This window comes from Penicillium psychrosexuale (assembly GCF_028828465.1).
Source record: "Penicillium psychrosexuale strain IBT 29551 chromosome Unknown utg000004l, whole genome shotgun sequence".
Classification (NCBI taxonomy): domain Eukaryota; kingdom Fungi; phylum Ascomycota; class Eurotiomycetes; order Eurotiales; family Aspergillaceae; genus Penicillium; species Penicillium psychrosexuale.
The window spans coordinates 3,947,722-3,970,613 of NW_026643189.1; the positions used below are offsets into that span (position 1 = coordinate 3,947,722).

The 22,892-nt window shown below is 49.8% G+C and overlaps 7 protein-coding genes across 7 annotated transcripts; 3 read left to right on the top strand and 4 right to left on the bottom strand.

The window, feature by feature from the left end:
* Window positions 1–862: 862 nt before the first annotated feature.
* N7518_007375 (uncharacterized protein) lies at window positions 863–2,173 on the bottom strand (the record flags this gene model as incomplete). Its single annotated transcript, XM_057188302.1, has 1 exon — window positions 863–2,173. The coding sequence occupies one exon, from the start codon at window positions 2,171–2,173 to the stop codon at window positions 863–865; it is 1,311 nt and encodes a 436-aa protein (XP_057040005.1).
* A 1,596-nt stretch (window positions 2,174–3,769) lies between these two features.
* Window positions 3,770–5,755, bottom strand: N7518_007376 (uncharacterized protein; the record flags this gene model as incomplete). The annotated part of the gene is made up of 1 exon (XM_057188303.1): window positions 3,770–5,755. One exon carries the CDS (start codon window positions 5,753–5,755, stop codon window positions 3,770–3,772), a length of 1,986 nt encoding a protein of 661 aa, XP_057040006.1.
* Window positions 5,756–7,880: 2,125 nt separating this feature from the next.
* On the bottom strand, window positions 7,881–11,008 carry N7518_007377 (uncharacterized protein; the record flags this gene model as incomplete). Its single annotated transcript, XM_057188304.1, has 2 exons — window positions 7,881–10,913; window positions 10,991–11,008. The coding sequence occupies 2 exons, from the start codon at window positions 11,006–11,008 to the stop codon at window positions 7,881–7,883; spliced, it is 3,051 nt and encodes a 1,016-aa protein (XP_057040007.1).
* Window positions 11,009–14,111: 3,103 nt separating this feature from the next.
* Window positions 14,112–16,732, top strand: N7518_007378 (putative AAA family ATPase GCN20; the record flags this gene model as incomplete). Its single annotated transcript, XM_057188305.1, has 8 exons — window positions 14,112–14,174; window positions 14,236–14,958; window positions 15,010–15,090; window positions 15,141–15,444; window positions 15,495–15,668; window positions 15,718–15,804; window positions 15,858–16,326; window positions 16,381–16,732. 8 exons carry the CDS (start codon window positions 14,112–14,114, stop codon window positions 16,730–16,732), a joined length of 2,253 nt encoding a protein of 750 aa, XP_057040008.1.
* A 336-nt stretch (window positions 16,733–17,068) lies between these two features.
* On the top strand, window positions 17,069–18,873 carry N7518_007379 (putative MFS myo-inositol transporter; the record flags this gene model as incomplete). The annotated part of the gene is made up of 3 exons (XM_057188306.1): window positions 17,069–17,259; window positions 17,337–17,633; window positions 17,733–18,873. The coding sequence occupies 3 exons, from the start codon at window positions 17,069–17,071 to the stop codon at window positions 18,871–18,873; spliced, it is 1,629 nt and encodes a 542-aa protein (XP_057040009.1).
* An 862-nt stretch (window positions 18,874–19,735) lies between these two features.
* On the top strand, window positions 19,736–21,241 carry N7518_007380 (uncharacterized protein; the record flags this gene model as incomplete). Its single annotated transcript, XM_057188307.1, has 5 exons — window positions 19,736–19,816; window positions 19,876–20,229; window positions 20,348–20,648; window positions 20,713–20,801; window positions 20,849–21,241. The coding sequence occupies 5 exons, from the start codon at window positions 19,736–19,738 to the stop codon at window positions 21,239–21,241; spliced, it is 1,218 nt and encodes a 405-aa protein (XP_057040010.1).
* A 322-nt stretch (window positions 21,242–21,563) lies between these two features.
* On the bottom strand, window positions 21,564–22,836 carry sec13 (GTPase-activating protein SEC13; the record flags this gene model as incomplete). The annotated part of the gene is made up of 6 exons (XM_057188308.1): window positions 21,564–21,888; window positions 21,951–22,360; window positions 22,431–22,461; window positions 22,524–22,639; window positions 22,718–22,762; window positions 22,834–22,836. 6 exons carry the CDS (start codon window positions 22,834–22,836, stop codon window positions 21,564–21,566), a joined length of 930 nt encoding a protein of 309 aa, XP_057040011.1.
* Between the last annotated feature and the right edge of the window lie 56 nt (window positions 22,837–22,892).

The window sequence follows — 22,892 nt, forward strand, 5'->3', positions numbered from 1 at the left end:
TAGTTCGAGTCTCGCGAGAGAAGGGAAAAGCTGTGAGGTGCAATTAAGCCGGGGAGTGGAGAGCTGTGTGAATCATCCAGCGCCAATCACCGCGAACAGCGGAGGCACGTTGTGAACCTACTGGTGACCACTGCAACGGAAAGGAACCGAGTACGTTTATTATATGCATAATTTTAGGTAATAACTACTCTAATTAGCCATAATTAGACTCGATTTGACTCGGTTGGACTGTTTAGGGTGTATTTAGTAAAAGTTAGCTGATTATTCGCTGTTCTTTTACGATTCTGCCGGCACTCTCCGAGTAACTATACCAGAACTCATTGTAAACCGTTCATTTCAGACAAGGGAACTGGGACTAAATCCAGGATACCCAAGGTATCATTGCAAATCTCGAGTATGTCCAGGTGCATGGAAAACTCCACACGCAGCAGGAAATGTACAAGATGCAGCTCCACAATAAAAAAACAAATCAACACAGACATAAAACCAGGTGTTAACAGAAAAAGACGAAAAACAAGCTATGCAGCTGAGACCAGATGCGCGGGATATATCAAACAAATGACCAAACCAAATCAAAGCCCGACAGGCCGATTAAGGGGGGCAGAAAGAGGGAAAAAGAAAATAAAAGTGTAGAGGGACAATAGTGACATGAAGTGAAGGTCCATCGCGCCGGGAATTGGAACATGAGAGACCCGATAAAACGAATGAAGTCGGCGGTGGGTGAGAGAGAAAGAGCGTGTGGTATTGTGCAAGGTTAAAAAAAAAAAATTTCAAAACAAGCACACAAAAAATGGAATGCCAAGTGGAATGCCGAGCTTTTTTGGAGATCAAAGAGTATAGGAAATCCGAATCAGTCGAGCCATCAGAAGTTCTGCGCGATACCGGCATTGCCCTGTCGTGGATAGACGCCCGGGTTTTCAATGCGGGTATTGCGACGTGCTTGGACGTCACGGATCACAGGCTGGTAGTCGTCCCCGCCGTATGCACCGTGCGTGTTGATGTCGCCGTAGTACGGGTTCTCACCGTAGTAGCCAGCTGAGGGGTGGACAGCGGACATGTGACTTTCTTCCGATGCGTCGGATCGGTTGGCTGCGGAGTACGCGGAAGATGCGTTGGAGGGGCCGCGGTGGATATCGCCGTTATTCCGGTTGTTGGCAGCCACTGGGGCGGCGCCTAGCACACCGAGAGGTTCGACGATCTCTCCGGAGTCGGGCCGGGTTCCATCGGAATATTGCACAGTGCCATCGCTAGGTGTTGCGCCGTGGTGATAACCCGGGCTGCTGCCTTCCGACATGGCCAGGCCACCCATTCCGCTGGAGAGGTTGGTGGACGCCTTGCGCCCGGCAGAAGTAGTTCCCCAGCCGCGGTAGCCGGAGGATTCGTTGTCCTTGGGCACCACAGTGCCTGCCATACCAGGGAGGGTTGGGTCGTTGTTTGGGTTGTTGGGGTTGAATCCGTACTCCTCTACTTCCTTGCGGCGCTCCTCTTCGGCCGCCTTGTTCGCCTTACGCTTACGCCAGAAGAAGAGCAGGGCCAGGATGATCAATGCCACCGAGACAACCGGGACCACGACTGCGACAGCGATTGTGCCGCTGGGAGAAAGACCACCGGAGCCTGCTGCTGTGGTGGAGGTAGAGAGCGCGGCCGAGTCGGTTGCGCTGGAAGAGGTGATAGACGTGGTATCGGCGGTGGGCGCTAATTGGGTGGACGTGATAATAACTACGGTAGTTCCCTGTGTAGATGAGAACGTTGTCGTCTCGGGAGCTATGGAGGTGGTCGGGGCGGTTGTAGTAGAAGAAGTGGAAGAAGTAGTCGAAGTGGACGAAGTAGTCACAGGCTGGGTGGTCGACGTGGTGGGCTCCGGGGTCGACGTGGTAGGCTCGGGAGTCGACGTAGTCGGCTCAGGCGTGGACGTGCTACTAGTCGTACTACTCGTAGTACTGCTCGTAGTACTAGTGGTAGTGGGTGCGGTTGAAGTGGTGGGAGCAGCCGTGGACGAGGTTGTCGTTTCGACAGCCGAAGTCGTCGGATCGGCTGAAGAGGTCGTGGGTTGAGCGGCAGATGTCTCACTGGTTGGCTCAGCAGCCGCCGAAGTCTGTACAGCGGTGTCCGCGGCGGTAGAACCGATGGCTGTAGCGGCAGCGGCAGCGCCCTTGGATAGTGAAGCCGCCATCTCAATAGCAATACTGGTCAATGATAATCAACGGTGAGATTGAGCTGGCGTTGTGGATCGAAGCGATCCTGAGCCGGGAGACCGTTCGGCGAGTTTTGAGAGATTGTGGACACTTCCGGGTGCGGAAAGAATTTCGGACTGAATGTGACTGAGGGATCACGAATTGAATCCGAGTTAATAGACTGGTTTAATGAGAGACTGCGATTTGAACGCGTAAGGAGAGACTTGAGGCTATGGCCGGAGTCTTCAGGGGAAAACCGGCGATATCTCACGAACAGAAGGGAATAGAAAAAAAGAAGAGAAAGGAAAATGAAGATGAAGGATGGAAAAGAGAGAAGAACGAATACTCACAGTCTCTCGAGGCCGAATCTAGCAGCCATGGGAGGAGAAAAGTGGTGTGGGAGAGTGAGATTGAAGTGGGAAGTGGAGATTTGTTAGATTTCTTACGATTGCGGCGTATCCGCATTCCTAGTTGTATTAATAGATACTTGTGCTCTGCTGAATCGAAGTAGAAACAGCATGATCGTTAAATCTGGTTATGCTACGCTCGAGTTGCAGTTACATCCCAAACATGATGCTGTTTCTGGCAATCCCTTGATGCGGCCATGTGAGCCCCTGACCATATGGAGTCTCTGATGCTGTATAATAATCCTCCGTGGTACTGTGTGTACTCTGTGAGACTCTATTATACCTCTAACACCTTTAATGCCTCTAATATTCATAACAGAAATCCCAGAATAATAACTATTTGCCAATATTTACTACCAGCCGTGGACGTATTGATTCTTCGGTACCGAAACCTCCAACCGAGATGAGCGTACCCGTAGGTATAAGCCCTGAAGCAAGGACCGAATCCCAAGGTTATGGGGACGGAAGAATCTTCCACTGAGGATGTCGTGTGTGGTGTTATAAAAGAGTCATGATGCACAATGTACTCAGTTGCCACTGACTCTGATTATCTCCACTTCTTCAACGGTTGTGTTGAACAATACTATAGTTACATGTAACTATGTTGTACACATCTTATGTCTACTAGGACGAGAAGGGAAAAAGAAAAAAGACGATCGGCGTGGATAATCTTGTTTTCTGTGGCTAGCCCGTTAAATACGATTCTATTAAAGCCCCGTAAATAAAATGCTGTGATCTCTCTCATCTAGCCCCTGACTTGGTGGATTAGCGCTCGGCCCGATTTCTGCCAACTCGCGCAACTTGCCGTTGTACGTAGCCGGACACATAATTGTGGACATAGTGCCCTCGGACGAATCGAAGCAGATTCGTTATGTTGTATGTCGTATGTTATACTCCAGATCTGAGCACATTAATGTTCTAGAACTATACATATATATACACCCCAGACCGAAGAAAGAAATTTCAAATTGATCAGAATCCAACCATCGTCTATTTACGCCATTGATAGTAGATGTCCAGACAAAAAAGGAGAATAAGAGTAATGAATATAAAAAGGGGCGCTCCATCACCCCCCAAAAGCTCAAGCACCGGGGGACCCAGATGAACAAAAAAATCAAATCAAATCATCACGTGCTCTTATACCAAGACAACAAAGTCATCACAGTGGAAAGCGGTACGGCCGCTTCCTCATGCGTTGTTCATGTCCCACTTCGGACGCAGACTGGCCATCATGTCATCCTTGGTGCCGACTGCTTCCGCAGGCAGACGACTGACACGGTACGTGCCCGCGCGGATATTTTGCTGGAGGGTAGCAGAGACTGCAGACCGAGCACTGCGGATACTACCGGCATCGCTGCCGGTACCACTCTCGTTCTTGAAGCGAGGCGGGGGCACAAAGTCCAGATTGGTGAACGTACCGGACTTGCGCAGGGCGTGCGGGCTGGGCATCACGATGAGCTCGTCGAACGCAGAGGCCAGTGGGGTGTGCGCACGCGCGCCGGGCTGGTACGGGCGTAAGCCACCGCTAGGGGTCTCAGGACGACCCGCGCGGCGTTCTTTGATTCCATTGGCCGGCGCGAATTCCATGGCAGTCAAGAGGGAGTCGTCCGTCAACATGTGAGGAGTAGGAAGGATGTGTAGCGGTGAGGGAGGAGGGATCGCTTTCTTGGGACCGCGTGGAGGGGGCATACGGCCAGAGGCAGACGAGAAGGCGCGTGGGCTGGGCATGCCATTTTGGCCCGCAGAGTTGGTGGCCTGGTGCCGAGCGGCGGCTCCTTGGAAGCGGGGAGGTGCTCGAGGCGGTGGTGTCATCGCGCGACGGGTGATCGGCTCAGCGAATGGAGCGGCATGAGCGGCATCGTAATAGTCGCCAGTGGTTGGGTCGTATATGAAACCAGCCCCATGATTACCATCCTCGTAGAACTCTGGCCCAAAGTCCTCAGAGTATGTGGCCTCCGGACCCTTGCTCTCATCGAAGTACTCCTTGTAGAACGAACGAATCCGATTGGCACGCTGTTCTGGGTTGTCGGAGGGGTCCTCTGGGGGCAACGGGCGCAATCCGAGAGTCATCCGGCGGGTATCGCGGTGTTTATCATATGGCGTATCCAAATTAGGAGGGTCCTCTGGAAGTTCTGGATGTTGGTTATCGTGGCTTGGGGCACTATGCGTGACATCTTCTGCGCCATGAATGTTGACCGCAGGGACATTGTATTGCGACTTGTCATCACCATAGTCACTAACATCACTGGCCGGCAGGGAAATACGAGGAAGCTGTGGTGCAAGACCCTGATCATGGGTCAATGCTCGTGGTTGCGAAGACTCGGACAGCGGGAAGTCGGGGCGATCTTCATGCGGAGTGCTATATGACTTGCCGTATGTATCGCCCAGTCCGAAGTCTAGACCCGAGGAGGCATCCAGATGGGGGAGGGGATCTGGCGTGGGAATCCGGCTGGCATTGGGACTTCCCTTGGCCATGCCGGGTTGCTGTGCAGCAGGCGGACGTGTCACTCCGGGGACTTGCCCCAGGCGGTCATTGCGCGGGTTCGGGGAACTGGGGGGATACAGCGGCGGGGATGAACGAGACATCCTCTGTGCATTTTGGAGAAGACCTGAATTGCCGTCATCAGAACCCTCGAAGCGGGAGTTTCTGGGGTACGACCGAATGGAAGCAGTAGCCGGACGGTACTTGTCGTCGTCTATTGACAAGGAGCGTAGCGAATCCGGGGAACCTTCCAGGCCCGGAGGCAACAGATATGGACCGACATCAAGAGACAATCCTTTGGTATGAGTGGGTTCTGACATCTGGGGCATTCCTTTCCTGCTGGTGGCAGGCCCCACTGTATCCATTCCAAAATCGAGAGATTTATGTTTATCCATTGCATCTTCCCGCAGAAGTTTCTTGACATGTCTCCGGTGCAGCACAATGAGGATAATAATAGCACACAAAATAGGGATACCAGCACCGAGCACAACCGGCAAGACCGTCGTGGTCAGGTCGCTGGTGGGCTTTACTCCTGAGGTCGGCTCAGCTGATTCGGATCTAGCCACGATGGATGAAAGCTTGGTAGGTATAGAGGAGGTAGTGGGGACCAGGAATGGCAATCGATGTGAAGGGATGACATCTCGACGAACGTGATTCTGCATCGCCAGGCGGGCGTGGCCGGCATGAGACATGGTTGGTGTAGTCTGGTCTATAGGAATAGACCGGACTTGGGAACGTGAAGACCGGTCAACACGTTTAAAATGGCGATAGCCGGTCGAGATTAATGCTCGTCATTTAAATTGGGGCCACACAATTGCAAAATCACGGAATAGCTGGTAAAAAAGAGTGTCACGAGCAATATAAAGTCAATGTAAAAAGAGTGTGTAGGACGGGGGGTCCTCGAAAAGAGCGGCGGCCAGCAGCCAAAAGAGAATGAATGTCGGGATAAAGAGAGAAAGAGAAGAGGAGAAGGAGAGAAGAGTTGAGTTCTAGAATAGCGGACTAGCGGCCAATATTATACAGGAGACTTGTTGTATTGTACAGGTACTTCATCTCCGCATCTCGCCCCTGAGTCTTAATTTAGAACACCCTGTTTTTTGGCCATTGTTTTTGTCTCGGGTTGGATCTGTGTTTATTCTGATCTGTTCATCATTCGCCTTTTTCATCTATTTGTTGATACTCCCCAATGCGAGGCCGACTGCACCAAGCAAGGTGAGGGTAAGACACGCCTTGGGGGGACCAGGCGAGTAGCGCAGCTCAAGATAGAGGAACCCGCTATCTCGTCAGCCAATCAGCGACGGGCTGCCCCTGAACCGGAAAGTGGCCTGGTGGGTAACGTACGAGTGGCTGTATTTGGGTTTTATTACCGCCGTCCAGGCGTATTGATGTGTATCGCTCATGTAAGGCAGGGGTTTTCTCTTTTCCACCTTTTCTTTTTCTTCTTTTCTTTCTATACTCCGTATGTTGTACTCCCTATGAGGCTATGCCAAGGACATCAACATTGCTAATGCTTAATGTGTATATACTCCATACATCCAAGACCTCAATTGATCACCAATAGATCAATATAAGCCGAATCTGATCTCCTCAACATGGAACACCGGTGTGGCCCCTTCATTTCCTAGTGTCCCGGATAATACTCGGATTAACTATACTACTACGTCTTACTCTAATGGTGTTTATCTTGTCTGATGCGCAGGGCTTGTACAGCCACAAAACGCCTCTATTGAACTCATCAGATAGAGCTAAATAACTTCGGAGCTAGTCGGATACTTAATTTATATACTGTAGAGAAATGATGGCCGCTGCGTTCTAGACTGAAATCTCATCATAATCTTATACTTGTATCTATATATCAGCTCCAACTGTTGAGCAGAGCAAGGATTCTTCTGTTTTTGTACATTCTCTGGCTTCGGATCTAAATGATATCTTACTGGAAGATAGACCTGTTCCTTGTTTATTAAAAGTTCAATATATACAGTAGAAATTGAAGATGACTCGTGGAGAGTTCAATTGTCCAAGGAAGCAACCCTCCACTTATCTGGACACGGGTATATATTCCCCAGACCACATTTGAATCTGACTGCCCAGGTGGGCACCGAACATCAATAGCTGCTAGAAAGCTTCTTGAGATTAAACACCACTCCTCTATACTGTCCAGGATGGTGGTCTCTTGTAGATTTACTTCAAGATTGCTTAATCCGGTCCATGAAATTAGAAGTTTGTTTCATTTCTGTATTAGGCTTAGGCACAGGATTGAAAGTTCATAGATTTGTCCTCCGGGCTCGTCCCCGGGTTAATCATCATGTCTGAAGTTCATCGCTTTTCATCTTGCCTGATATGGGGATCTTCGTTCGAAAACATCACCAGACGGATCATCCCGTAGAAGGGATCCTCCGTGAGTGATACAGCGCAATTAGGAAATATGAGCTGCGCAAATATGGAACATGGACGAAAGGAAGGGGAAGATGACGCAAGAGAGAATGGTCATGGGCCCAATGGGCACTCGTATGTGGCATGCACACATGAAAGGGTGGGAAAGGGAAAACCAGATTCTTGGCAATGTACATTGGGGAAGAGTTGTACACGAGAATGGAAAAAGGGTAATGGCGTTTTGGGTCAGATCGCACTGTGAAAGAAATAGACGGAATTCTCCGAGATCATGCAGGTGTAAACATTAGGTAGGGATGGAGAAGATGGTCATGCAAATGATCTTGAGGTGTTTTTCGGTTCGTCTCATGGTTGTGGTTGGCGGATAGAAGATGATGAGAGGGAGTGAGTATTGGGATGTGGTGGGGGAAAGATAAAAAGAGTTGATTAGGACATGTCAGCCAGCGCTGCCTCAAAGCTGGCAATATCATCGTGGGATGGTTTGTCGAAAATGCGTCGGAATGGCGGGTCTTGGAAGTCCTGGGGGCTGTCTGCTACCCCGTCGGCTTTGCGAATAACTTCCTTCAACGCCCGCGTCACCACACCCGCACGAACCACCAAATTCTTCAACGAGGAAGTATCAAACGGAAGTTTCTTTGCACGTGATGCCAATTCTAGCCCGTTAAGACCTGAAGCGGGCTCCTGACCACGAGGCTGGAGGATATCAAGAACAGATTTGGACTTTTGGGAGTCCTTTGCGAGCTGAGCGAGGGGCAACATGGCTTTGTTTTCAGCACTGGGCACATCCCATGAGACTTCGCTGTTCCGCTTGGACGACTCATTAAGGCCATCGTCGTCAGATTCATCAAAACTGAAAGTGAGGGACTGGGGAGACCCTGGTGGAGAGCGACGAGCTTCATCATCATCAATGGTAGCAAGGTTCACGATCTGCTCTGCTTCTGCCCACAATTCACTGGCAGGTCCGTTGACAATTCGGAGGACACTTGCCTGGTGCCGAAGACGTTTCAATTCCTCCACCAGCATCGTTAATTCCTGAACCTGCCCAAATTGACCACGAAGACTTGCTTGACGCTCCAGAATGGCCTTGGGAACAGTCATGCTCTGGCGATTGATATCGGGCTCAACAAGTGGTTTGTCTTCGGCGACTGGTGTGTCCTCCGCCTCGTCGAAATCAAAATCGCTGTCCCAATCTTCACTCACACCTTTAGTTCCCAACCCCCAAGTACCAAACTTGCCAGAAGTTTGACGTGATTCGTTGATGGGAAGTTCACTGGCGACTGGAACACTCTGGCTCCTAAGGTGGACGGTGGATGGTGCTTTCCGGCAAACAGCCCGGCTCCTATCAACAACCCCCTCTTGTTTTCCCTGCATGGTCTTAGGACGCGCCTCAGAGTCCGAAGTTTCGCGGGTATGGTGCGCGTGTTCCGACCAGTCAAAGATGTTTGTCTTCTTGTTGACATCCGAATCCAAGTCACCCACCGATCCAGACATATCCTTAGCTGCACCAATACCCGAGTCGGGCTGCTCTGCTAATTTCGCCAATGAATAGGTCAGAGAAGATGAAAAACAATCACGATCATTGCTCGGAAGCGCTCCAATCATGCTGAAAGCATCATCGTCAGCCACAAACGGAGTTTCAACCATGGATGTTTGAACCAAAGGAGGGGACGGCAGAAGCGGATCAGTGAATAATTGGGGATCCTTGTCCAAAGACCGAGCGGCGAAGGAGCCCCGCGGGAGGAGAGACTCCAAGGTCGTGGCTTCTTCATTCACCAAGCTTGTACCTGCCTTGTCAAACATCGTCTCAATCCGCAGTCCCTTAAGTCCACTGCGATTGGTTTCACGTGTGCGGACAGAGTCCCAATAGTCTGAAATAAAGTCCGTCTCATATCCATCGCACGATGTAAACACCTGCGTGTCATCGGAACCAATGACGGTGGAAGCCGGATCGGAACATGAAATCGAAAATCCCTTCGGACGGCGACGAAGGGAACCATGAGGTCGACCACCAGGACGAGATGCCTGCTGCCAGGCCGACAGGGCGACCGCATCCGAGGTCATTTGACGTGCACCGGCCCGAGGTCCCAAGCCAACGTTGTAGTCCTGCGACACCGATCGGGGACCAACTTGAGACCGTCTTTCCAAAGCCGAGTCAGCCCAACCAGGTTGCGAAGTGGGATAGGGGGCACGAAACACGCTTGGATCAGTAATGTTGCGCCGCGGCTCCGGCTCCGAGGAGTTCGGAATAGGGACATTCTGCTCTTCCATTGAGAGCTCGGAGGCAGGGATCGAAAAGGTCCTTCCCTTCACTCGCTTCAGAGAGCCGCCGCGAACGGGTCCCATAATCGGTGTCCCGTGCGCAGTGACTGTGTTTGCCATGATGATTTTCGGCTCAATATCGTTGACCGAGTATGACTGTTTATGGCCGGATTTCGCTGTTTGCTGTTCCGGGGCGACCGACTCCTTGGGGGTTGGCTCGGAGATAGGCATTTGGAACGGATTGCGGAATTCAATTGGGGTATTAGGTACTGATATGTCTTCTGGCGCAGCAGCCGTGGGGGAGATCATATTAGCCTCAACCAACACAGGAAGAGCGCCATTGTCAGACGCAGTTTGGCGTATACTCTGAACCTTTAGGGCAGTGGAGGTCGAGAACCTGCGCGAAAGTCTCTCTGCTAATTTCCCAGCTTTGGGAACGAAGAATGGCATCCAGTGCTTCTTCTTTTCGAGCTCGAATTCTTCGATTGCTGGACCTTCCACAGGCGTCTTCGGAAAGTATGCATTGAAGTCCGTTGTAGAGGAAGTCCGGAGGAACATCGACTCCGACCTCTGGTGACTAGTGGCGGGCCTGCGCAGCGCAGCCGGCGACGGTCCAGAGATGGGGTTCATGCAGAGAGCATGCGTATTTGTATGTTGCGAAGCCGGTCGCTTCACCAATTTGTTCGGGGTTCTTCGCAGATGGGGCGAGCGAGGAACGAGTGGGCTTTCTGACCCATTGAACGAGGGCGTTGTTGGACTACCTGCAGTCGGGGTCTCAGCTTGGAACGAGGCCATCGACAGCCGCCGCAGCCAACCAGAGGATGGCCGCTGAGTTTGTATTTCGACTGGCGAGTCAGTCGACTCATTTTCCGGAATTCGCAGGGGTGGGTTTGTGAGGGTTTGACCCCGACGGCGGCGTCTTGCACCGCTGAACGACAAGGGCGCTTTTCGCAGGTCGGATTCTTGGTTTCCCTGCAAGCTTTCCTGTTCCTTTGCGGCAAGCCACTCGGCGGCCGGACTGCGGGATGAGAGAGCGGTTTTGGGCCGGGCGACTGCTGTCTGTTCACTGTTATTAGGGAGCGACTCGAGGATATCCTGAACGAGAGTCTTTCGCCGAAAGAGGCCAGGCCTCTGAGTCCGTTCGGCGCGACCGAGCGCAAGGCCGGTGGGAGCTATTCCAACTGTGCTCAATGCACAGAGCTAAAACTGCCAGTTAGTGAAGGTTCCGAAGCGACCAGGCCGCCGTCCTGCAAAGTGATATCAACTCGGGGACTTACAGTTGAGATGTGATCCATCCTCAGAGGACGCCGCTAAGGATGGCAAACACCCCGACGATCAGCTCCAGGTTGATAAGCTCCGTGAATGACATTCCAGATGGATGCACAATACAAAAGAGTATGGAGGCAAACGATGAAGAAGTAGATGAAAGGTCGAATGGCGAATTGCGAGTTGCGCAAGCCGGGTGGTGATGAAGAAGTGCTGCGCTGCCTCACCCAGGCCGCGATTGACGTTCCAGACAAAGCAAAGGAAAAAGAATTCAAAAATAAAGAGTGAATGGCCAACGCCGAGCAAAGCCTCCAAGAAAAATAATATGCCTCTACCCCCTGGGAGGCCGAGTAAAGAAGGAGAACACCAGACGAAGTGGATCTGACCCGGGGAAATCAACAACAACACACGGGGGTTATCAACTCCCGCCCTGCGCACGCTAGGAGCAACTTTCAATAACTCCCCCTCCTTGGGTACTTTTGTGATTTATTTGATCTTAGGTTCAATTATGAAGTATGTCGCTGTCTTTGGATGGCATTCATTTAAAGATTTCAACGGGGATCGAAGATCTAGGGAAGATTCTATCAAAACAAACCACTACAGCACTTCAGGGCAGCACGAAACGGTACTAGCTCTGGTGCACGATCCTGCAGGTGTTGCAAATGCAGAATGCAGGCCAGAGGAGGATGCGCCAACTTGGCAGACGTCCCTTGCGGCTCACATTTGTATTGGCGTCATAGTCCAGACATTTCAAGCAACCGGAGAAGTCCGCTTCGACTGGCCGAGCACCCTAAAGAGCAGGGAAATGGAGAAGCCACTAGGCCCCAAAAAAAAGCCATGCGATCCAGAATTCCCCACACATCTGGTGTTGGCTGGCTGAGATTGCGTTCTCGGCCCCCTAGCCTAGCATCGTTAGTCGCATCGTGAAGGGGCCGATCGGTGTCCACTGGCTATGAACCGCAGGTGTTCCGTTCTCTAATAATGAACCGTGGTCCATTGAGATTAACAATGGATCAAAGGATGATCGGTTAGGCTTTGTTCAGGAATATATCCACTATAAACTCGGTTAAGCTGTCATCCTATACTTTGTGCCGAGTGAAAAGCTGGTTTGTCACCATCCAGATCCACTTCCAACCAACTTTGCTGACTTTGCTGACTTCACTTCTGGAGTTAAATATCCGACAAAGAATCGACTGAAAGCGTTGCGAGGAGGTTCAATAATGCAAGGGCTCCAGCAGGTACCGGTACCCCGTACCTTTAAATGCTATATTGGAGAGCGTGATCCTGGAATTCCGAATTCGGTCCGAAGATTAAAGTACGATCTTAGGTTCAAGAGTTGACCTGTTCGATTTTATAAATTAATCCGATATAGTACCCGGTGCTATTGTTTTTGTGGACATTACTATATATAAAAGTCCCCTTTTCTCTCTTTTCCCCCTTGCAGATCAAAGGAACCTGGTGAAGCACAATTCCTAATTCCAAAGTCATACTTCTAGCTCTGGCAGTTAACCGTCAATAGTGTATCAAAGAGCGGGGGAAGAAGCACCTCGTGTTCAAGCTCTTTAACTCTCTTTTTTTTTTACCTGAAAGGCGGTTCAGGCCGATCCCTACATAACACCCGAACTTCTAGCGATCGGCAGATCCAATCATTCACTTAGGAAGGTCGATATATGGAACGTCCATCCGGTTCCTTGATTTAGGTCTACATATCCCGTGTCAACTGTTCATAAGTAACTATGAACCAATACTTTAATTTGTTTTTCTCACCTGTCGTCACCCGTTATATCAGTGTGGGCTGCAGCGACCTGCAGACCGGAACAAGATATTCCCTGCACTGTTTGGTGATCTTGAAATATCCAGGTCGAATGGCCCATTTCTGACTATTCTTGGAAAAGAATCACATAATAAACAAAGATGCCATTCACCTCTGGCCCTGGTGACATCAATTCTCGGCCTTCCGACCCTCGGCCGATTTTGCACACCCGTGCTTTGCAATTTCCGACTTTGGTGAAGTGTGGAAATTGCATTTTGAACAGCTTCCAGATTCTAAGCTTGTATAGGGTCATTGGGCAGTTGATTGTTAATTAAATAACCGATACCTCTGCGTTGTTCATAATTCACCTACTGCTCATTGGTCCAATGTAGTTTCTCCGAACGTAAAACTGCTTATGAAACACCTACAGCCTGCAGCCTGCAAGAGCCATCTAATTTAAGTATGTTGTAATTTCATCCAAGTCCAGTTATTGATGCAGAGTATTCTAGTCAGGCCACATCTTCTACTCCACCGTCTATGTCTATCTCTATTGCTGCACAGAGTAGCCGAAACATCTTTGGACAACAGGGTCAGATCTGGTTCCTACTTATTCCCACCGTCGCAAAACCTCGTATTGCTCATAACATGACCGGGGAGGCCGCAGGAGCTAAGCTGATCATTATGCTACTCGCCCGTATGCTACGTCTACTCTGTACTTTGTCTATTGCCTAAGGACTTCAAATATTGGGGCTGTGTGACATTCGGGTGATCTGATGCTTGTTTCCCGTATGCAAGTATATCACAAATGCCAAGAGGTGATTCTGAACTTCGCTATCTGTGCTCAATCAACTAATTGGCTGGGAACTTGATGCTAATAATATAGATGGATGCTCGTATTTAACAGCTTCATGCGAAGATTGGCGATATACAGCCAGCAGACTGCTTTCGATCTCATTTTTGTCTAAATTGAGTTTTCGACAGCTTGCTTCGAATATCAAGTACTTTAAAACAAAGCTATGATCATAACCTTCTTTGTTGAGGTTATAGAAATCGCTTATATTTCGGTAGTTACGGAGTATAGTAGCCGCAAATATATGGGAAATCACAACTACCTAGCTGCCTCTCATTCGTTTTGGTGTTTCCCAAAGCTAGGGATAGTATTTACCCTAATTGACATTTAATATCTGTCACATTATCTCAAAAGACAATTCTAACACAGAAGCTTTCCGAGGCCACTCGTATCATGTGATCTTATCGATAACACATACAAAAATCCGCCACTATTCACGGTGGGGACATCAATTGTAGAACTCCACAAAACCTTGACCTCGAAGCTTCCTGAATCTCGGCGTGGAATACGTCCTTTCGAGCCTGGCAATATGGAGTCCGAACTCCAATCCCAGATCCCTGGCATCGACAACATCATCACCGAATACTCAGTGGTACGTCTCTCTGCACATATGCGCGGTGAAGAATTGTGGGTTGAAGCTGACTATTTGACAGGGCTACCTGACCCATGCCGCAAATCTCTACGTCGACGATGCCAGTGCCGAGTCGCCCTTGACAGAGGCCGCCGAATCCGTGACCAACCTCCTAGTCTCCGCTTCGGGAGATTTCTCCCCGCAAAACTACGAAGCGATCGGCAACTTAGTTGCGAAGTTCATTACCACGCTGAGCTCTTCTGATGGGGACCCAGAGCGGAGGCAAATGCCCTTCAAGGCTAAAAAGCTTGATCAGACCATCAGTGTCGGCGCGCAGCGGAACATGTCTTCTACACTCGGTCTGACTGGAAACACTGTCGACTTGGAATCTGCCAATGCTAGAAAGATGGAGTCCAAGGTCGACAAGAAGAAGCTCGAGAAGGCCGAGCGCAAGATTCGCGCCAAGCAGGACAAGAAGTCTATGAAGAACGTTACCTACGAGGCGTCCCGTCTGCTCAACCAGCCGGATGAGGCTATGTCCTACGAGGAGTTCTTCATGGCTGTCAACCCTCTTCAATTGGGCTCGGACTCCCAGGCCAAGAGCAAAGACATCAAGTTGGATAACATTGATATCTCGATTAGTGGCCTGCGCATTCTGACAGACGCTGCCTTCACACTCGCTTATGGTCGTCGCTACGGTCTTGTTGGTCAGAACGGTATCGGTAAATCTACACTTTTGCGTGCTTTGAGTCGCAGAGAAATTCCGATTCCGACTCACGTTTCTATTCTTCACGTTGAGCAAGAGGTATGTTCGAATCCAGCTCGGTTGCCTTTTCTCTTACTGACTAAACCGTAGATTACTGGTGATGATACACCAGCTTTGCAAGCAGTGTTGGATGCTGATGTGTGGCGGAAACATCTCTTATCCGAGCAAGCGGTTAGTCAAGTCCTAAGATGCCATAGCAGCATATTTGCTAACGACCACAGAAAATCTCAAAACAACTTGCAGCCATCGAAGAAGAAAGGTCTTCATTGGCGGATACTTCAAAGGATGCTGCTAGACTTGACGAGGAGCGCGAGGGCCTGGATATCACGTTGACCGATATTTATGGAAAGCTCTCAGAAATGGAGTCTGATAAGGCTGAATCTCGTGCGGCTAGTATCTTGGCTGGTCTTGGTTTCTCCCAAGAGCGCCAGCAGTACGCCACCAAGACCTTCTCCGGAGGTTGGAGAATGCGTTTGTCTCTTGCACGAGCTCTATTCTGCGAGCCCGATTTGCTTTTGCTTGACGGTATATACCACTGCTCTCTATTCTACAGGCGGCCTACTGACATTTCACAGAACCGTCTAACATGTTGGACGTTCCGTCAATTACTTTCCTTTCCAATTACCTTCAGGGATACCCTAGCACAGTCCTTGTGGTTTCTCACGATCGTGCATTCTTGAACGAAGTCGCCACAGATATTATCCACCAGCACTCCGAGAGGTTGGACTACTACAGAGGTGCTAACTTCGGTAAGTTACATCAAATCTCAAGGATATGAATGGTTCTAACAATTTGCAGAATCCTTCTACGCTACCAAGGAGGAGCGCCGGAAGACTGCTAAGCGTGAATATGAGAAGCAACTGGGCGAGAGAGCTCACTTGCAAGGTTCGTTACCCCCTCCATCTATTCATAAGGGCTGTGTTAACGATCGTCATCAGCATTCATTGATAAGTTCCGATACAACGCCGCGAAGTCCTCCGAGGCACAATCGAGAATCAAGAAACTTGAGCGCATGCCAGTTCTCGAAGCTCCAGAGGCCGAGTACACCGTACACTTTGCCTTCCCTGGAGTCGAGAAGCTTTCACCACCCATTGTCCAGATGTCTGATGTTTGCTTCGGCTACACCAAGGACAAACCTCTTCTCAGGGATGTCGATCTGGATGTTCAACTCGATTCGCGTATTGGAATTGTCGGACCTAACGGTGCTGGTAAGACCACAGTCCTGAAACTACTCACCAACCAGCTTGAGCCAACAAGTGGTATCATCTCCACAAACTCGAGACTGCGCATCGGATTCTTCGCCCAACATCACGTCGATGCTTTGGACATGAATGCCAGTGCAGTCGGCTTCATGACCAAGACATATCCCGGTAAAACTGACGAGGAGTACCGACGACACCTGGGAGCGTAAGTTTATCCAAACCACTCGCATGTACTGCATTAACTAATTTCATATTATAGATTTGGTATCACTGGTACAACCGGTCTCCAACGTATGGAATTACTGTCCGGAGGTCAGAAATCTCGTGTTGCATTTGCTTGCTTGTCCTTGACCAATCCCCATATCCTTGTTCTTGACGAACCTTCCAATCACTTGGATATCGAGGGTATGGATGCTCTGTCGGATGCACTCCGGGCGTTCGAGGGAGGTGTGGTGATGGTTTCCCACGATGTCACCATGTTGCAGAATGTCTGCACCAGTCTCTGGGTTTGCGACGGCGGTACTGTCCACAAGTTTGACGGCACCGTGAGCGCATACAAGAAGAAGATCAGCGCACAGGCTGATTCTGCCGGTGTTGTGGCTAAACACTAGGCTAGGAGGGCTATATATGTATACATTAATGCCGTAAAAACTATGAATCTTGCATGAATCTACATTACACATTTTTAGTATTCTGCAGCCCAATAGTCATACATTAGGCCTTCATTCCATCCCAGTGCATATGTATGGAAATAGATCTCTAGTTGTACCTGAACTATATCGACGTGCGGAATCCGAGTTCCGCTTCGGGCTTTGAGCGTCTCCTTATCGGCTTATCGCGATTAGCCCCGGACGTCACTTTACCATCTCAGATGCCCTGGGGGATCAGGGGCATATCATTGAAAATTCGGATGATACCTCAGGATCAAGTTGGAAGAGCTCGAAGATATGACAGGCGCAGATGAGCAAGACCAATCAGGCCCCCGCGCCCCTTTGCTCGCCTCATCCCACGCCTATTCCGACCATGATGGCAATGACCACGATGAGAGCCTGGCCTCTGAGCTGGAATACTCAGGAGGCTGGTTCATATGGATGTTGACCTTCTCCGCTGGGATAAGCGGTCTACTATTTGGATATGAGTATGCTAGCTACTACCAAACACGCCATGTTGCGGCTTCATTGCTTCCTGTTCACTAACAATCGTTGAAACTTCCAGTACAGGTGTTATCTCGTCTACTTTGGTGACCATCGGGTCAGATCTTTCCGGCCGAACATTATCAACACTCGATAAAAGCCTGATCACATCATGCACTAGCTTATTTGCGTTGATTGCGAGCCCGTTCACCGGAGTGCTGGCGGACAAGTTTGGTCGTCGGAAAGTCATACTTGGGGCCGATCTGTTGTTTGCACTTGGAGCGTTGGTCCAGGCCTTTACAAGTCAGGTTTGGGGCATGATCCTTGGACGCAGCATTGTTGGTCTTGCTGTTGGTAGCGCGAGTGCGGTGACTCCATTGTAGGTTGGCCTTGTCGTCAGGCGGGGACTGAGAACCTGTGCCATGGCATCAATTTGATTATAAGAGAGATGGTGATTGCTAACATGCTAGGTAATCAGGTATATATCCGAGTTAGCTCCTTCGCACGCAAGAGGAAGACTTGTGACGATCCTCAGTCTGTTCATCACCGGTGGCCAGGTGGTGGCATACATAGTCGGGTGGCTGTTTTCTGGTACAACTGGAGGTTGGCGGTGGATTGTGGGAATTGGTGCATTGCCGGCCTTTTTCCAACTCGCCATCCTCGCTCTGCTACCCGAGACGCCTCGATGGCTGCTCCAGGCTGGATTTGATGCCCGAGCGAAGACAGTCCTGTCCAAGATCTATCAGGATTGCCCTGGATGTGACCGGGTGGTGGATCATGTCTTGCGCAATATCAACGCGGAAATTGTCCAAGAGGCGTCGGAGATGGGACCAGTTAAGTCTCGTGGCACAAAGCCCCAGTGGTTGCATGATACCATCCAACGGGGTCAGCAGTTGTTGCATGGTGGAAACAGAAGAGCATTGATTATAGCAATGATGCTCCAGGCAGTCCAGCAGCTCTGCGGATTCAACAGCTTGATGTATTTTTCGGCAACCATCTTCTCCTCTCTTTCGTTCTCGTCGCCGACACTGACATCACTCTCGGTGGCTATGACGAACTTTGTCTTCACGCTGCTTGCATTCGTGCTGATTGACAGAATCGGTCGCCGGCGCATTCTCCTGTATTCGATCCCTGTCATGGTCGTTGCTCTGGTCGTCTGTGCTTTCTCGTTTTCGTCAATGGACGGCAAATGGAATCCACAACCTCCAACTGACCACCAAGAAAACCATTTTAGCACTAATTCCCTTGTGCCCCTTGCAATTCTGCTTTGCCTTACTGTCTATACGGCGGCATATGCCCTCGGGCTCGGTAATGTCCCTTGGCAGCAGTCTGAACTCTTCCCTCTGAATGTACGTTCCCTAGGGTCAGCACTGGCCACTGCAACCAACTGGGGATCCAACTTTATCATCGGTCTTACTTTCTTGCCTATGATGGAATTGATCTCCCCCTCATGGACGTTTGCCCTCTATGCACTCGTCTGTGTGGCTGGATGGGTTGCTGTATGGACAATCTACCCCGAGATGAGTGGACTTAGCCTAGAGGAAGTCAAAGGCCTGTTAGCAGATGGCTGGGGCGTGAAAGAAAGCCTGCAGCGACATAGCCTCTCACGCCATATATAGCATGTGAAGAAATCCATCAATCTCTGGAATGTGAAGAGGTAAATTCGAACCGCGGACCTCTTTGTCCCTCTTTGTTATTCATTATTGCGTTGTCACTTGTGAGGCGAATCTCATCACGCAAATCTAAGTAGCTTCACCCGATTTAATTGCGAACGCATATTGTCCCAACGTTCGAACTGAAATCAAAAATGATATTGCATATTCGAAATGAATCACTCCAAGGACAAGACAACACGCGGGCCGAATATATATTACCTCTTATTCCCAGATTCGCTCTTCGCCCTTTACATCTTCTCTCTTACATCTTCAGCCTCGTATCGAACTGCATAGGTATACATACTGAATGATATACCATAAGGATAAGTGAACGTGTGCGCTGACTATCTGTAGCATCTTATTCCTAGGTCGCTCTTTACACTTTACATCTTCTGTTCACATCCTTCGCCTCACGTCGCATAGGTATACATACCGAATGCTATTCCATAAGGACGAGTGAACGCGCACGCCGAATATCTATCGCCTTTTATTCGAAATTCGTTTCGTTCTTAGCACATACATCTTCCGCCGCATATCTTCCGCCTCACATCGAAGTGCATAGGCAAATATAGCGAATGCTATACCGCAAGGACAAGTGAACGCGCGCACCGAATATCTCTCGCCTTTTATTCGAAATTCGTACATCTCCTACCTTACATCAAAGTGCATAGACAAACATACCGAATGCTATACATGAACGTACGCGCCGAATATCTATCGCCTTTTATTCCGAAAGTCGTTCTTGCACATACGTCTTCTGTTCACATCTTCCACCTCACATCGAAATACATAGGTATACATACCGAATACTACCACAACTACAGACATGTCGCCCAACAACCCCGTGCGGCCCGATTCAATTGCTATGCCAAGTACTCAAAGCCGACTGCTCGAGCTTCCAAACGAGGTAAGTATATGTCTATAGTTCTAAAATTTAGATTGCAGCTATCGATATTTGATCAACAGGTTCTCCAGGACATTGCATGCTATCTCCCTAACGATCGTGATGTTTTCCATCTCTCCCAGTCTTGCAAAGAGATGTGGAACAAGGTCTTCGGGTCCGACTCGTCCGTCTGGCGATATCTCTTTGGTAAACACTACGATATTGTTCCGGGAAAAACTTCTGGGGAGTTGAAGATCGAATACCAGATCCGTGCCATTGTGCTGGGCGCTACGATCAAGTTCAAAGAGAAGGAAGATGATCGCCAATTCCTCTGGATGGAGGTCATGCAGACTATGCTCGAGGAGTCTCTGCAACTACCCATCATTCCTGGATCGACCTCAAAAACCCTGCAACGCATACAGGAGAAACTCGAGAAGGTGGATTTTTTGAGCGAATTTCAGAAAGAACCTTCCTCGAAACTCTCTTTTTGGTCTCCAGCTTGTACGCATGTTTCGTCGAATAATGGACTGGACATTCACTGATATCCATACACAGAGCCTGAGTGCATTTGCTCTCGATCCAACGATCACCGATCACTGCCGTCGAACCGACTACGACATCAAACAGGTTTACGCATATGGAGAGAAGCTGGGCAAGGCATATATCGACCACAAAAAGCTCGATCTCGTCAAACTGCTGAACCTGCGCAATTTCTGGCAACGTCATCTTTTGAACACCTCCGAGTTCACCTTCCAGGAATCCTTCTCCGCGCTGCCTGCAGAGATGAAGCCCAAGACACGAAAGGAGCTTCCAATCGAGGAATCCAAACTAAGCTCATCGTGGCTAGGATACTACTGTGAGTACACCAACAGGGAGAAAAATCCAATCATGACCCCAAGCTGATTTCAGTTTTCAATTAGCATGCATGCATCCGATATCAGACCTGCAAGACAACGAGCGCCAGTCATGCGCTGATCTTGAGACACACGGTGACGGGGTCGAGATCATGGTGAGTGGAAGACCAGTTTCTTGCAAGGCTATACTAACAAATGTCAGACCCTTGACCTCGCAACCTCCGAAGAGTTCTGGCCCAAGCAATGCAGCAAGATCATGCCTCTCGCTAAAGGTCGCAATATCAAGCGGGCATATTTCGATGGCAAGCAGAGAGCCTATAGTGGCGCCCATGAGGCGGGAAACCACGTGTTCGGGTTTACCGAAGAGATTGCTGTCACACACGGTGGCTTTGAGGGATGGATGCGGATCTGTTTTATCATCGCCGAAGCGGATGAAGGTGATGAAGAGAAGCATTCCCTCCTCGTAATGGACGGCCCGGGCTGGATCCATGGCTATGAGGCTGTCATCATCCCCGGTGGGCGCATGATGCTTGGACGGTGGGTGGATATGAAGGAAACAGGTGCTAGAGGCCCATTCATCTTCTGGGACGTGTGAGGGCTAGCGCCAGTCATGCGCTGATCTTGAGACACACGGGATATCTTCTACGTTTTTATTTGCTTTTATTTGCTTTTATTTGCTCTTATTTAGTGCCTTTCTTTCTTTTGTTTTTCTGGGAGCTGAGCGGAGGACGAGGTGGACGAGATGGACGAGATGGACGAGATAGGGAATGAAACATATCAAGCTCGCCCAAAGCTCTGGAAATTGCGTAGGATTCGCTGGAATCAATATTTATGGTAACAAGCAATGGAGCTTTTGGATAGAACAGAATTATGCGTTGAGGAAGGGAATAGATGACACATAGAAATTAAAACAGCCACTACTCCTCGATATCCTTGACCTTCTCCCACTCCCCCTTGAGGTTTTCCTTCCATAAACTGACCTTGTTATCACCTCCGCTGACGGCAAGGATGTTACCGCTGAGACTCCAGCTAACGCGCCACAGAACAGTGTCGAACTCCAATGTTTGGCTGGACCAGTGGCCCGGGTTAGAAGCATCAGAGGTCCAAATGCGAACGGTCTTGTCTTGCGCGGCGGAGGCGATGTAGGACTTGGAGAGGATGCTCGGGGACCAGGCCACATCGCGGACCCAGTCAGTGTGTCCCTCGAGGGTTTGAGTGAGGTTGTAAGATTTGGACTCCGCGCTAAAGAACGAGTTAGTTCACGTTACAGCTGTATGCTTGGCAAGGGTTATCAATGGACATACTTATACTCCCAGATCTTGACCAGGTTGTCGCTGCCACCGGTAACAAACCGGCGCTGTTGTCCGGGCCCGGGGTTAGAGCTGATAAGGCTACCAGCGAAGGCCGCGGGGGCCCAGCTGATAGAGTTGACGCCCATTCCGTGAGCATGGAAGGTTTGGTGGGTCCAGTTGTTGTCACGGAACTCGAGCACGCTGACATGGCCGTCGGAAGAAGCGCAGGCAAGAAGGCATCCACTCTCATGGGGAGCCCAGGAAACCATATTCACCGAGGCCGTGTGGAGGGAGAAATCGAAGACCTTAGTCCATGTGCTACCACCGGAGGGCGAGGTCGCATTCTGGGGCTGCTCCCGCCAGATCAGAACTTTGCCATCGTAGGAAGATGAGGCTAGAATAGTGCCGAATTTCGGGTGCGCCTAGATCGAGAGAATCGCATGGTCAGTCACATTGCGCACTATAATTGCTGATGTTTTGGGGTCAACTCACCCATGCGATACACCACACAGCACCCTCGTGGCTATCAAAAACCCACGTTAGAGACAAGACACCCAGTTGCACACATCGGTAGGACCAGCTTACCCCTTCAGCGTATCGACTAGTCGGTGTGTTTCTCCCTCAATCTCAAAGATCTTTATCGTTTTGTCGGATGAACATGTGGCCAACCGGCGGCCATAATAGTCCAAGCCAGCATCGTGCTATTCAACATAATCAGTTAGCACGTACATTGTGTAACCACATAGACCACTAGTTGCAGTTCCTATCTTAGCACATACAATCATCTCTTCGTGTCCGGAATTCGAGATCACCTGAGGGGCCGCCTAGAGGTTTGAAGCTGTTAGCGATGGGATTGTGAAACAAGCTCGAAGCAATGTGGCAGAATATCAGTTACCATGTTGAATAAATAAAGCAAACAAGAAGTTAATAGCTGTGAAAGCGCGCGGAGTCGGG